A 15,012-nucleotide genomic window follows, 5' to 3' on the forward strand; every position below is an offset into this window, starting at 1 on the left:
ATCTGTTGCATTACAGGTAAAGAGGAACTCATCGGCAACGAGCATAGAATAAAGGCGTGTGACTAAAATCGGATATTATACAGTTCCTTGCAGAAAACAGAGGTTATTAATTTACATCGCTTTGGATTAAGTGATTCTCTGAATTGTCTTAAATATGGAAGTAAGTTGAAAAATTCAGAAGACGTCTATTCTATGGCCTCAGAGGCTGAGAGAAAGAGACTAAAGGGTGCAAGGTAAAGGTTTTCCCTGAGAAATTAGCTGGAAAAGTGAGGGGATGTCAAGGGACAAACTGACTTGTAGTTATCCCAGTAATAATTATAAAATATAGGACGAGCTACTGGGGACAAAGGGGGAAAGAGCCCGGATCATTAACCATGAATGGCAAACCAACAGTAAGGCAGGTGTCCGGAAGTGAAGGTCGCTGTTCAAATCTCACTGGTGACAGAGGGGTTTGTCATAGTGACTGGATGTCGGATGCCGGTCTACTCATTATTATTATTCTGTTAAGGGAAAGTCGCACCGCGTCCTTGAAGAACTATTGTGCCCCTTTTACTGGTTATAGTGTACCTGTTGATCATAGTATCTCAAGCAGGCCAGTAACCGTTAGGAACTTTAGTATGTTCCCCACTTCCAGAAGTTTCAGCTTTGCATCTGATATTAAGTGTTCTCCCAGATGTATCGACCTACTTTGCACAAGTGCTGGACACTGTCCCAGGACGTGCATAGAGGTTTCGTCCTCCTCCTCACAGAACCTGCAGGCAGTGTCCGTAGACATCCCTAGCTTCCCTAGGTGGTAGTTCAGCCGACAATGACCAGTGAGAATTCCCACTATGATTCAGAGGTTCTTTTTGGTGAGGTTTAAGCAATCCTTTGTGCGCATGGGTTCGTATCCCCCAATAAGCACCCTGGACTGCTCCATCCCTGGTAGGCCCGCCCAATATAGTTCCCTCAACCGTTTTTCTTCGTTCCTTAGATTCATAGCCATGAAACCGTTTCCGATTCCACAGAAGGGTTCTGGCCCGTATAAAGGCATCCCTGCTCCCTTCTTGGCTAGTTCATCCGCTGCCTCATTGCCTTCCAGCCCAGCATGGCCTGGAACCCAAAGTATCCAGACCTTGTTGGACGAGCCGAGTGTATTCAGTCTCTCAAGGCATTCCCATACCAGTTTAGAGTTCACCTGGTTGGACCTAAGTGCCTTGATCGCTGCTTGGCTATCGGTGAGAATAGCTATGTTCTGCCCCCTGTAGTTCCTTTGCAGATTAAAGGAGGCACATTTGTCTATGGCGTAAATTTCCGCCTGGAATATGCTAGTGTACCTGCCCATTGGCTCAAAGTACATTTTCCTTGGACCAATGACACCGGCACCCGCTCCCTCTGCTGTGAGGGATCCGTCAGTGTACCAAGTAATCAGTTGCTGGTTTAAGCCGTATGTCGTAGCCACGCTTTCCCAGTTTGTCTTGTTACTCCAACGTGTTTCAAACTTCTTATCGAAGTGAAACCTCGTTGTCATGTTGTCCCTCGGTATCAGTAATTCGGGATACCGCCTAGACTCAACAGTGCATAGTAATAATCTACACCACATTCTGATTATGGAGATAACTGAACTTTTCAGTAAGATAATGCCGCCATTCCTAAAGCGAAGGCCTCAATCGACTCTTTCCTTCTTCTTTTTCTTCAACCTTAGTCCCGTTCATAAGCGGATCGATTTCGGTCCAGATAGCTGCGTGGTTAGAGCACAAGGCTATCGACTCAGTCGACTCAGTTGTGAATGAGTACTTGAGTCAAATCAAGGTAATAATCTCAGGCGAACGCAATACTGACCACATTGCCTCCTAGTGTACCGTTACGGTCTTGAATGAAGTGCTCTAACACACTTCAAGGCCCTGATCCAATATGGGTTGTTGCGGCAAAGTTTATTATATAACAGAAGGACAAGGTTGGAAAAAGAATACACATAGACTTTCATATGTATTCTCTTCACTATCCAGATATGGGTTATAGCGATATAAAATAGCGAAGAAACCACCAAGCTTTTGAACACTATTTTCAGGAAAGTTAAGTTGTCAGCAAATGTTTAAAAGTTTAACCAGAAATTACCACTCATTAATAGCTTCAAATAAATCTTAGATAATTATTATATATCTCATTTCTCTCTAATTTTACTTAGTAGACAATTTAGAAGTAGCGCACGTAGTTTCTCTGAAATAAATCCCAAACATTCTTGCAACCCCAAATACAACAACATTTCTTCTAACTTAGAAGTAAATGCTCCGCTTCGACATTTCAATCCCCCATTCTTAGACTAAACTTTCAAATTTAAATACATTTTGCTACATATTCTGGCTGGCCCTGATGTTCTCTATCCTCCATCGTTTATCCTACAAAGCCACCACTTTTTAGTAACGAAACACATTACTACCAGAGTCACATAAATGGCTATGGACATACTGAATAAATCATTCTAGTGGGTCTTATATCCGCTTTACTCTCTGCAAATATCTATAGAGGACACAATAGAACCAGTAAAATGGGAAAAGCTGGAACGGTAGAAAGTATGCATGCGGGATAGAATTGAAAACCGAATAGACCAAGCATGTTAGCCGTAGGTAGGATTTCCTCTCTGAAGGGCAATAAGTTTAAATACTGTAAATCTTAGTTGTTTGCGTTTAGTGTGCTGCATTGTTTGAACTTCATACAGTGAATGCTTCCTTTTTATAATCCAGAGATTGTGGGGATTTGTTTCAAATAATTGGAGAAGCTTCAACTTCATGAAAAATATGACATTGTGGTTACTCGGAAATCTTTTTAAAAAGGGTATCGAAATTTCATATCGGAAGTACCTGAGGTTTCCCATAACCTCCATTCCGTGAGCCGGAATGTAGGAAGATATCTGATTCCCTGTATTAACGCCCCCAGTGTCGTTATTGACTACGACCACAAGAAATATTTTGAACTCAAACACCGAATGAGTTTCCAGCAAAAGTCACGTTGGAAAACAATGAGAAATTCATGAGGCGCGATCCTTCTCATTACGTTAAGCAAGATACACAACAAAACCAACTTGCCCCTACAACACTCTGTCTAACTACATGAATGTGAACCTTTATCTTGAAATGGACTGATTTATCAGTGAAGTGTGTCCCATTGTAAATGTAGAACTTTGGAAAGGAATGTAAGCAGAGACAGTAAGCTTATCTAAAGTCGACTACAATCCCTCCAACAACAATGATAAAGTGAAATGATTATTCGAAATTATAATTATAATAGGGAACAAAAAATAACCCAGCTTTCAAATACATCCAAACTTCCACTCTCCTACTCTCTGAAGGGTCAAATGACTAGAGATATTTAAATGGCTCAGTTCAATTGACGACAGTGACCTGCCCAGAACTAAGCGATTTACACACCTCGGATCAATGCAATCAGCCAATGAAGAACTGCGTAATGAAATTGTTTCACCCATTAACGCAACCTAGATGAAGTGGCGTTCCGTAACTAGGATTCTTTGTGATCGACGTATCAGCAAACGTCTCAAATCTAAAATTTACCGCAATGTCGTCCGTCTTGTCGCTCTCTATGGTTCTGAGGGTTGACCATACATAAAAACAATGAACGATGCTTTGCGGTAATGGAGACGAAGATGGTACGTTGGACTAGTGGCGTGGTACGTTTTGATGAAATCCGCGATCGATATGGAGTTGCACCGATCGTGGAAAAACTGCGAAAAGGGCGTTTCGATGATATGGCCACGTAATTCGCGTTAACGAGAATTCAATTGCCAAGATTGGTCTGAAAATCGAAGTCGATGGTAAGCGACCAAAAGGTCGGCGAAAACAATGGGTTGATACACTGGATAAGGATTTAAAAGCCCTGCGATTGCATCCAGATCGGGCATTTGATAAAACGAAATGGCGAAACCGATCTCGCTTATTAAACGGGACAAAGGCTGAAGAAGACTCGATGGAGGCCTTCGCTTTATGAATGGCGGCATTATCTTACTGAAAAGTTCAGTTATCTCCATAAATCTTCAGTATATGATACAAGCACATTGTCAAACAGTTGTACGTATATGCCGTCGTCCATATTGCATGGCTTCTCTGGAACGCCGGAAAGCACACCAACACTATCGGTTACCATCGCCGCCATCCAAATGGAATGTTTTTTTTATCAATAAATATAATTTGATGGAATTCTTGCCTCCAACGACTTTGTCTTTTGACAAATCTCATTCGAGATCTTATATATAGGTACCAGCTAACGGTACATATAGTGGCTATTGCTCGAATGATTTTTTTAAGGAACAAACAAGTGAAAATCGTGCACAAAAAACAACTGCAACAAATAGAAAAATAATATAAAAATAAATACGGGAAAAAAACGACAGAAATAGGTTTCGCACATATATTTATTTAACACGGTGTACCACATAGGTGCCCTTTTTTGGAATCTTAACGATCATCCCTTCCGCCTATTCTGTGGAAAAGGCCGCCCATTCCCAACATTTTCTGCAGTTACTGCAGGTGCAGCGATAAATAACTGCGAGGTGACCCTCAAGCCAAGCGGCTTTGCTCCGTTTGAATGCATTGACGGTCGAGATAATTTCTATACTGTTTAGATGAGCTGTCCGTCTCCGTGTTCAGTGACGAGTCATTTCATCCACAAGAGGAGGAACTTTACGGGATGTCATACGTTTAACAGCCGTGATAAAATGTAGCTTCTCCTCTTCAGCCGTTAACATCCTCCGTAGTACCAACCATAGGAAGATTTGAGACGACATGATACTTCTTTCGTGATACTTTATACACTTCTGAAATCATTGCGTTCTACAGCATTTTCAGCTTCCCGGTCTAGCGTAACAATAAATTGTCTTTTGTCACGGCATGCGGGATTCCGCATCAGTATCGGAATTCGAGCGCATCACTTGCAGCGATTAATTGCGTCTTCAATACTTTCCGTTCAGTGATCCGCTTCCATGATTTGATAGGCAGCCCCTTCGATGGCACTCCAGTGCTCATCAGTATTCTCAGGCGGGTTATTTACTATATCTGCCATCCGATCAGCAAAATAGGTCTCCCACTGTCGAGCGACAACAGGATCATACAAGCGGTCGATGTTGAACTTTGAGGGTCCCAACTCTCCAATTCTGATGCAACACGCAAGCCAACATAAGCAACCATCAGATGGTGATCCCTTTTGAAGCCGATGTCAGCGCCTCTCTCTCGTTACGCATATCCAACAGACAACTTCTAAATCTACTGCTGATCGCGAAGTGGTTGACCTGATTGCTCGTACGGCGTCGGTTAGTTGAAACCCAACTGAGCTTATGGCGAGCTGTGTGTTCGAAGAATACGTCATCAATGACAAGGTAGAGGAGCTGCAGAGATTCACAAACCCCCAACATTATCGATAAGGTCACCAAGACCGTGCATCCCAACCACAAGTGCCAGAAAGTTGTTGTCGTAGCCTTAGAAATCACATCACCCATCACGATTGCAATGTTACTTTTAGCAAGCCTCCCCTAAACTGCGTGTAATTGCTGGTAAATAGCATTTGTCTCCGCTATAACAGAAGTATCCGTTGGTGCGTAGCATTGGACTGGAATCTTGCAGTTAGAAGTCTGTCAGAAACCAGTTCCGAGGTGAAGAGAGCGCGCTTGCAGTAGAAGACAGAAGCAACCCGACACTGGGTTCACGTCTGCTATCACGGGGAGTTCACTTGTGTCCACCTAAGTATATGGCTCATTCTGCCAATTGCTCTCGCCTGTGTTCGGATCGGGTTTTGTGCTGTTGCCAAGTTTACGAACAACGTTATTCAGTTTTTTAGCCGTGTTTTATTTAACGGAAAAACAGCGCCAGTTAGAGTTTTGATACACGTGACTTCTCGATAACATAGTGAAACCGGTAGAAGCCTCGCGCCACGAGTGCGGAACTCATCCTTACTCGAGGGACACGAAACCATAGCGTGTAAAGGACGCGGAACCAGCTTACACTATCGTCGCCCATGGACTGGACAATTCCAACATCACCACACAACTCCTGCATTCGGCCAACAAGACCGTTACGGCCGAAGAAATGGATAGTGATGACTGCCCTGCCATAATTATCGACGACGACCAAAGCTTCCCGCCTGGGGACCAGCCCAACGCTCAGATCGGTGAAGCAAATTCCTGTGTCAATTACATCCAAGGATTTCAAGACGAATTCAAACTTGCTTCAGGTAAGTATGTCTTCAAGCGAAAACAAACAGATTAGGGCATCTCAGACAACGAGGCCCCAGCGAACAAAAACCGCTTTTATGTTCTCTCTGACGACTCACACACATCCCGGAACCTCGAAATCTGCCGACAGGGCCAACCCACCGTTAATTAAAGATAAGAATAGAATTAGCTTTCTCCCTTCGATTTTCCTGTATAGATTGATTGCCAGGGTACTAGGCCTTGTCATCAAGAACATAGACAAAAATGCGAAATTTGAAATCACTAGCCTACCGGCCGACAGGCTCAAAGTTCGGCCCATTTGCCCCAATATCCATAAGAAACTACTCCACCTAATCAAGATCACCAAACTGGAAGGCCATTCCTTCACGCTGAAAGAGGAGAGGAAGCCAACCCTCCCCCTCATGAATTCACTCCCGGAGACGTGGCTTCGGAAATTAAGGAGCTAACGCAGATTACGCTTCTCCGCGTAACTAGGCTTTCCACCCCGTGGTCACGAGCCAATGACACCAATCTAAGCCTCTTCCATGTGACCATCAACTCTGAGGCAGATGCCAACTTACATACTAAACACAATACCCTACATTATCAGCGTATTAGCTGGGAGAAACGCCGAAAAGGGGACGTCACCCAATGTTTCAATTGCCAACAATTTGGCAACTGCGGATACGACCTCAGATGCATGAAGTGCGCGGGCCCACACGCCTCCAGGGACCGCTCCCGTTTGAATGTCGAAGACAATGCCGGAAAGGAGTCGGCGGCGCCCCTCAAATGTGCAAACTGTGGGGTCACCCTGCCAATTCTCTGAGTGCCCCCGTACGCTGGAATCAACCCAGCGCAAAGAGAGAGCCAAAAGCAACCTTGACAGACCCTCGTTTTTTTCGTGTCTGTCAGCCTAGCCCTCTGCCTCATGCCAACTGGACCGTCCCTGCCTCACTGACCCCGTCTTTCGCCGCAGTGGCCAGGGTTCGAACAAGGCCCAGCCCCGTAGCTCTTTATCCCCCCCACATTCTTCCATTCCCAAGGGCTTCTTCATGGAAGCCAGGTCCCTATTCAATATGTCATTCTCCTCTCTATGGAACACAATCTCTAACTTCTACCGCAACTATCTCAGTCGCCCCCCTGGAGACAAACCCGAAGCGGACTTACAATTCCTCTTTAAGGGGGTCATCCCGTGTGTCGGGTTGGAGAAATCGATTTTTTTTTTTGCATGAATTGTATCTATATATAGTGGAGAATATGTGGGCAAAGGGATTTTCCGATATTCCGAGTCCTTCAGAAATTACAGGGTTAAACAGATAAGGAGTTTGCAGCCGCGGCTAGAGTACTCGACGAGAAAGAGCATCGAATCTTTTTTTACCTGTTAGTTTTTTACCTGAGCCTTATCAATTTGAACACAGGTATAAATATAAAAAGATAAAAAACCAATCAATTGTCTAAACTTATTTGCTGTTTTGAATAAAAAGGATAATCCAGTCTAGAGTGAGCACTGAAAGGCGTTCAAACCATACTCAGTTATATTTTGTTGTAAGTATTGTCCTGTTTGTGTGTTCAGTGATTTTTTTAAATGGATCGTACGAAGGGAGATCGTTTTAACGTTCAACGTCATGCTCGCACTAAAAAACGAGTATTTCATGGGAATCGATAGTTATCAGAGAAGAAAAAGGACTTCGCATTAACATCAGCAAACAAAAACTTTTAGCAAGCATGAACATGGATGTTCCAATTGCGACAAGTTTTGTATATTGTATATTGGATTTTGCTGGAGTTTTCTCCGGTATTTCTGCAAATAATAAAATATATGTAGTAGTAAAAAAGGAATACGTAGGACATGTCGAGAAAAGAATGGGAACGCGGCTTAGAAATGCAAAGAAGAATCACAAAGGCATTGGTCGAAAAGGGGCTGGAAAACTTACTGATAAGGACCTCACTACAATTTCTGGGCTAGCTATTCGTCGACACGCGAACTCGATAGAAGGAATGAAGCAAGAAATTTGGGAAACTTTCTTCCATAAATGTTCTACAGACAAAAATCCTCAGCATCAAAATTGTCCAGCAGGCGAGGACAGTTGGTGCAAACGGCGCAAAGCGGAAGCTAAAGGAGAGCTGGATAGTTTTCACCACGAGAAGGCACCTTTGACTGAAGAAGTTCAAACAGCCATCAAAACCAATCTACGAAGATTTGTCACGAGATGGTCTCTTGAACAGATGTTTAGGAGCAGAGACCCAGAATAACAATGAGTCGTTAAATGCATTGATCTGAACTTTCGCTCCTAAACACCTTCATTCCGGGGCCAATGTCGTAGAAATAGCCACTTTTCTGGCTGTAATTATTTTCAATGAAGGATTCAATGGCTTTCTCAAAATCCTAGTAACAATGGGATGTCAAGTTGGTCACATATGTCAGGTTTATGTCGACCGCCGTAATGAAGCGCGAATTTGGCGGTCCGAACGACGATCGACTGACCTCGCTAAAAGAGCCACAATTAACACCAGAGAGCAACAATCGGCCTTGCAAGACTTTTTTGAAGAAACGGAGGGTGCCCTCTATGGACCAGGTATAGCAGATTAATGGTGAGTGAAAATTTTACTGTTGATAATCACAGTTAAATTTTCAAACGCGTTTTTCTCAAAACCGCATCTTGAAAATCGGCTGCCACCATAGCTCAAAATCTGTCAAACCAAATTCTTTGAAATTTTCACGGCTTCTTTAGTACATATTTCTACGGTCCGCAAACTAGGATAATTGCAATCGGGCTGGTAGTTTTTTTTTTATTCATAAAAAAAGCCGTAAAAAAACACCAAAATTCAAAAAATTAAGTTTAAAAGCCCGCCAAAAATTTACCTTTTAACATTTTCTAATTATTCTAGTTTGCGGACCGTGGAATATTGTCCACATTAAAATGCCGTTTAGTTCTTTTCCCTCAGATGAACACAGCGCCCTCCAGCGTGGCAGCAGAAAAACACCTTTTTTTGGAGATGGGTGCATAAATTAACTCCTATTCCGAAAATTAGCTACGAAATCAAGCTGAAAAATTTGTCACATATACTAGAGATATCAATAAACATATGCTGAAAAAATCACGTTTCTATCTTTATCCAGTCCTTCAAAATAATTTTTCAAAAAAGGGCAAAAAAAAACGGCCTTCACACGGGATGACCCCCTTAAATCGCTGGACAATCAAAATGAAGGCGCTCACAGTCGCTCATTCTAACGACAAACGTTTTGCTCTCCACAAGCACCTCGAGAATTCCGATCCTAACCTCGCTTTCCTTAACGAAACCAGATTGGGGGAAGCCCCCAACGTAAAACTGCATACTCCCGGTTACAGTACTTTCCGCAACGAGGCGGGCAGAGACACAGCCATACTAGTCAAAGCGCAACTTAGGGCAAATAGCATCCCATCGGCTGCACTGGCATCAACCTGCCTGTTAGCTGTAGTCTGGCTTCCTGTTAGGGTGGAGGCGTCCTCCGAGTCCTAATCGCCTCTCTCTACTTCCCGGGCGGCACAGGTCGTCACCTCACTCCCATTCTGGCCGAACTCTGGGAAATTGCGACCAGTTTCGATGCATTCATCCTCATCGGTGACCTCAATGCGAGGCACGTATCTTGGGGCAACTCAGTTACCAACGAAAACGGCAAAGTACTCTTCGATTGCTTTCAGTCAGGCCCATTCCTTAGCGCGAATATCATTAACGCGGGAGTGCCGTCTTTTCCTCGCGGGTTTTCTTTCCTAGGCGGCTTTATAATCTCGTCCAATATCTCAGCATGTGTCACTAACTGCTCCTCTTTGGTAGCACACTCCGACCATCATGTCCTCAGCCTCTCTCTACATCTACAGCTAATTCTCCCTTCATTCCACCATCCCCATAAATGCAGATCCTTCAATCTGACAGACTGGGCCGATTTCCAACGCGACTTAGCCAGTGTACTTGGCCCTCCCCTGGACAAATCGCGCATCCACTATAATGTTGAGCTAGATACATACAGCAGGAACGTCAACTCTGCTTTCGAAACTACAATTGACAAACACGCTCCAATTAAAGAACAAATACGGGTGCCTTTCTCCCTCAACTCTCTTGTTAGTCTTCGATAGAAACAGACTACTGCAGCGCAGGAAACGTTTATTTCACCGGTTACGGAACAGATGCAAAGCTGACTACCGTCTCCTCTCCGAGATCGTTAAACACTTGTCCTGCAAAATCAATGGAGCTATTCGGTCCGAACTGAATGCATCTTACAAAAAAATCCTCAAATCCCTGAGGAAAAAAATATCTGCTGCGTAGACTATTTCAGCCACTTATTCAGAGCCAAATCGCCAGTGGACCCCCTCTGAAACTCGGTGGTTGCCACTACTTTCAGCGATAAAAGGTTGAGCTTCGAAGAATCTTACCTTTGCCACTTTTGCCCCAGCTGCCCGACTCATATAGTCAGAATACGCCCGTTCGCCTCCTTCTTTACCTCTCTAGAAAAACTCGAACTTGCAATCACCCGGTCAAACAATAAAAAATCTTTGGTCCCCGACGGCATCTCTAACTTTGTCCTGCGAAAGTGTTCGCCTACCATTAGTGAAGGTCTCGCCATCCTCTTCAACAACTCTCTGAACAATGGACACTTCCCGGTATCATGGAAATCAGCCCTCTTCATGCCTATCCCTAAGAAAGGGTGCTTGGGTGATTTCAAAGATATGAGGCCTATCTCTCTTCTTTCCAATATTGGAAAAATCTTCGAACGTATCCTACTAAGGCACCTCAATAGACACTACTCTCCTATCATTCCACTTTACCACAATTCGACTTGGGAAGCAAGACCATATCCTCAATCACCTGGAAAATAGGCATTGCACCGTAGCCTGCGCCTTAGACCTCGAAAAGGCATTTGACTCAGTTTGGAAAGGGGGCTTGCTCTACAAACTAATTCAGTCCAATCTTCCCCTCACCTTATTCAGAATTCTGGCAGACTTCATCTCCAACAGCCGCTTCGACTGACTTCGCTCCATCGACTTCCCTGAACACTCAGGAGTCCCTCAGGGATCTACTCTAACCACAAACTTTGTAACAGCTTCCTCCACGATATTCCCCTCCCTCCCGAAAACTTATCCCTCATGCCAACGGCAACTCAGGCAGCTCGTCACCTGTCCTTTTCCTCCTACGACAATGGTAATCCCACATTAGGAGGGATCCTCTTCGCTGATGACACCATTCTGTATGGGAGCAGCCTCAGGCCCTCACTAGCCTCTCTCAAACTCCTAACAAATAGGGTCACCGCTTATTTCAACCGGTAGGCCCTCACTGTTAATTCCCTTATGTCTGAGTTTATTTACTTCAGAAACCCCGGCGGGAAGTATCATTTGCGCGCAGTGCTAGAAGGCAAAAACCTGCATTTACGCATTGCCGACCACACGCTCAAGCCGAAACCAAACATTAAATACCTGGGAATCTCCCTCAACCACAAACTTAAATCCAACCCTCACGTCAGATCTGCTATTGCCAATGCTTCTAAGGCCACAGCTGCTTTAAAAAACCTCCTCTCATCCCGGGCCTCGTTCTCTGCCACCAAAACCCTTTCATACAAAACTCTTATTCGTCCAATCCTGACCTATGCAGCATCCAGCATGGGCTAACATATCACCGAACGTAGCAGAAGCCCTCCAACGCTTCGAAAGGACGATACTCAGTAAAGGCATGGCCAAATACAGAAAACCAAACCTAAAATTTCACAAAAATTCTCTCCTGTACGACCTTTTCGGGATTTGCCCCATAATTCCGCACATGATCAAGCTGTCGCGCGTCAGATTGGAAACGTGCCTGAACCATCCTAATCCGCTGATAAAAAACCTCGCTAAGCACAACGAATTGTTACGCGAGCAGAGGTACTACGTGTCAGGGCTAGCTCTCCTTTCGGCCAGTAATTCTCCTCTCAACCATCACGCCTCCCCTACCTCCTTCAACCCCTCCTTTTATCAAAGCTCCTCCCCGGACTTTCACAGGGATTGACCGCCCTACGCGGTTAGGGCCAATGTTCCGGCAGTCAATCCCCGCGCAGGTGTAGATCACCTTTCATTATTTTTCTTTATCTAGTCTAGATTAAGACAATCAACATTAATTCGCCTGTACAATGTGTGATATCTGTGATCATTAACTTCTCCCCTAAATAAAGGGCCCTTCTTCTGCAAAGGCCTCACAATGCATGCCCCGCAATCCCACAGTCCCTTCATCCCTCCCGCCTTTGGTCACTGTCCTTCCACAGGTCCCGATCGAGTAAACGGTAGCCCTTTCTTGGTCTGCTATCACCATCGATAAAGGACTCCAAATCCGGGTTGACTGAAAACTTATGGAATGTATTTGCGCACGAAATGCCGGGATTCCTCGAATTTTGTAACTGCGATGTATTGCCCCGAATTATGCACATTTTTTCGATTTCACAATTGAACGACACACACTCAGCTCTCCCCACACTTTCTGGTACTTCAAGAACTCAGCCTTCAACACTTATCCCGGATTCACTGAAGCAAATAACTTGCAAGTACTTACCGGCGTAGATGGCCTCGATGATGAGATCCTCGAGGTCGCGCACGTTCTTCATCCCCAGCTCTTCCAGGAGCTCACTGTAAGGAATACACTTGGCGCGGATAGCCATGCTAACGATGGTCAAATGCTGCAATTTCTTCTTCATAACCGGCGTGAGCTCGATGAACTGACTGGGATTCTGGGCGTACTGCTTGCAGGTGCCATAGGCGAACAGGTTCAACGTGTTGAAGTAAGTAGCGTGTGGCCCATTTTGGAGCTGCGAATAGAATGAATCAGTCAGCGATTCTCCTACAATTTAGACTCATTCCTTACCTCTAATATGTTTGGCATGACCAGCAACTCGCCGAAGACGTGAACACCGGGAGCCTCCAGGACTTGTTTGATTAGTTCGAGACATGCCGCGCCTTTTGCACTTTTCGCGAGTAATGTGAACTGTTCCAACGGGTTGTGAAGTTGGGTTGGAATCTCAACCTGGTCCGAACCCATCACAATATCCGTCGTCATCTTGCTTAAGTGAATTATTCAAACTGGGAAACAACAAAGACTGCGCGACCGGTGAAATGGACAATTTGACTTGTTATTGTCGACTCAAGTGACAGTCGAGTCTGCCAACCTGGTAAAATGAAATTGAATTTTCTTATAAGAACAGCTGATAAGTACGTTCAATGTAAGATGTTGTTTGCGGGCAAAACGATTTGAAACTGAGAGCGTTTTGCAATTTTGCCTGACTTTAAGAGAAAAAAGATTTGCGAGGATTGATTTGGAGTTGATTGCCAAAGTTTCTTATATAAATCGGCGAATTGCTAAGGGCGCAGGAAGGAGGTAAAAGGAGTTGTATGTGTTTTGTCTTTTTACAAAAAGTCAGTTGGACAAAATGCCAAAATAATCAAGGAAAAATCATAAAATAAAATCGTTACTGAGGGCGAAAAACAAAAAAAAAATATTTTCAATGCAAAATTGAAATCCAGACAGCGCCAAAAAATCATAACAATGACATTAAAAGCTCAAAAAATGACTAGCTAATACTTCGTATGGAGACTCTTAGCATCATAAACATCCCTCAATGAGCAGTTGTGTTTGAGTGCTCCGGCACCCACATCTGACCTGATGACAATTCTACACCAACTGGCTTGATATGTCGTTGCTGGTTAGTGCTGATAATGCCGCCCCACTGGCGGAACAGATCCAAAGGGAGCGACCGCTTGATTTTTGTCGTAGTCATTCTTCTGCTGTCAATGAAATGGCATATATCTCCGCTTGGAATATGGTCGTCATTTTTTCGAAGGGTCGGGCCAGTTCTATAATCGGATTCCCCGAGACCCGTCTATTTGTTGATTGTTCTTCGCTTTCGGTGATTACGACAGTGTATGTCTTTTCAAAGACGAATCGGTCAATATCAGAGCTACCGTATGTTTGTCAAGGAATTTCCAGATAGACGCATGACCGTGAGATTGACCGCCTTTCGAAGCTCCAAGAAGTCAAGTTTATATACGTCATTGGTTGCTTTCTGTGTCACCTCCAAGGGAATGGGCGGTAAACTTAGGATAGCTTCAAGTGCCATAGTCGGCGTAGTACTCATTGCTCCAGTAATACTTAGGCAACCGAGCCTCTGAATCTACGTTAGCAGTTTCCTGCTGTTAGCAAAGTTCAGTCTCGGCCACCAGACGATGCATGCATACATCAAAATGGATTTTATTATGGATATATACATCCAATGTATTCGTTTTGGTGGAAGTCCCCAGGTCTTACCTATCGCACTCCTACAGCGCCAGAGCAATCTGCAGGATTTCTGATATTGTTCCTAGATATGGTGCTTCCACGTTAAATTGGAGTCAAAATGTACTCCTAAATACTTGACTATTTGCTATATTTCCGCCCCTGCTAAGGAGGGTAGCATATAGCTGTCCCACCTGACGTTCCAAGTGAATATAACTAGTCCAATCTACTTAGCGTTCACCATGAGTCCATTGCGGAGGCACCAGCTGTGGATTTCATGCAGAGTTGCATTTAATTGGTTGTTGGTTGATTGTTCCCGAACCTTCTTGACACCGGGTTCAGGAACACCGATAGTGAGGAAAGTTCCCGGCCTATCGGCTCTCTCTCCTGTTTTGCTGCCTAGCAGCATCCAGGTGGAAGTGTTGAGGTTATTCTGGACACCAAGTTGTTTCAGAACCTTAGCACTATTACGCAAGTCATCAGAGCCCTTGGGGCTTTCCAACAAGTGTTCTCGATATGTGTCTTTCAGAGTAATTTTTGGTCTAGCGTAA

At 44.3% G+C, this 15,012-nt stretch overlaps 1 protein-coding gene across 2 annotated transcripts in view; it reads right to left on the minus strand.

The window, feature by feature from the left end:
- LOC119661090 (COP9 signalosome complex subunit 7) overlaps positions 1-13,342 on the minus strand; it is a 36,377-nt gene extending 23,035 nt beyond the window's left edge. The window contains exons 1-2 of one of the 2 annotated variants that reach the window (XM_038070281.1): positions 13,058-13,341; positions 12,749-13,001 (exon numbers count right to left, since the gene is read on the minus strand). In XM_038070281.1, coding sequence (XP_037926209.1) covers positions 12,749-13,001; positions 13,058-13,249 — 445 coding nt within the window. In that variant the 5' untranslated portion in view covers positions 13,250-13,341. Of the gene's footprint in view, positions 1-12,748; positions 13,002-13,057 lie in introns of both variants that reach the window. The other variant, XM_038070279.1, reaches the window with a different exon arrangement.
- Between the last annotated feature and the right edge of the window lie 1,670 nt (positions 13,343-15,012).

The sequence above is a fragment of the Hermetia illucens genome, unplaced genomic scaffold, assembly GCF_905115235.1.
Source record: "Hermetia illucens unplaced genomic scaffold, iHerIll2.2.curated.20191125, whole genome shotgun sequence".
Lineage (NCBI taxonomy): Eukaryota > Metazoa > Arthropoda > Insecta > Diptera > Stratiomyidae > Hermetia > Hermetia illucens.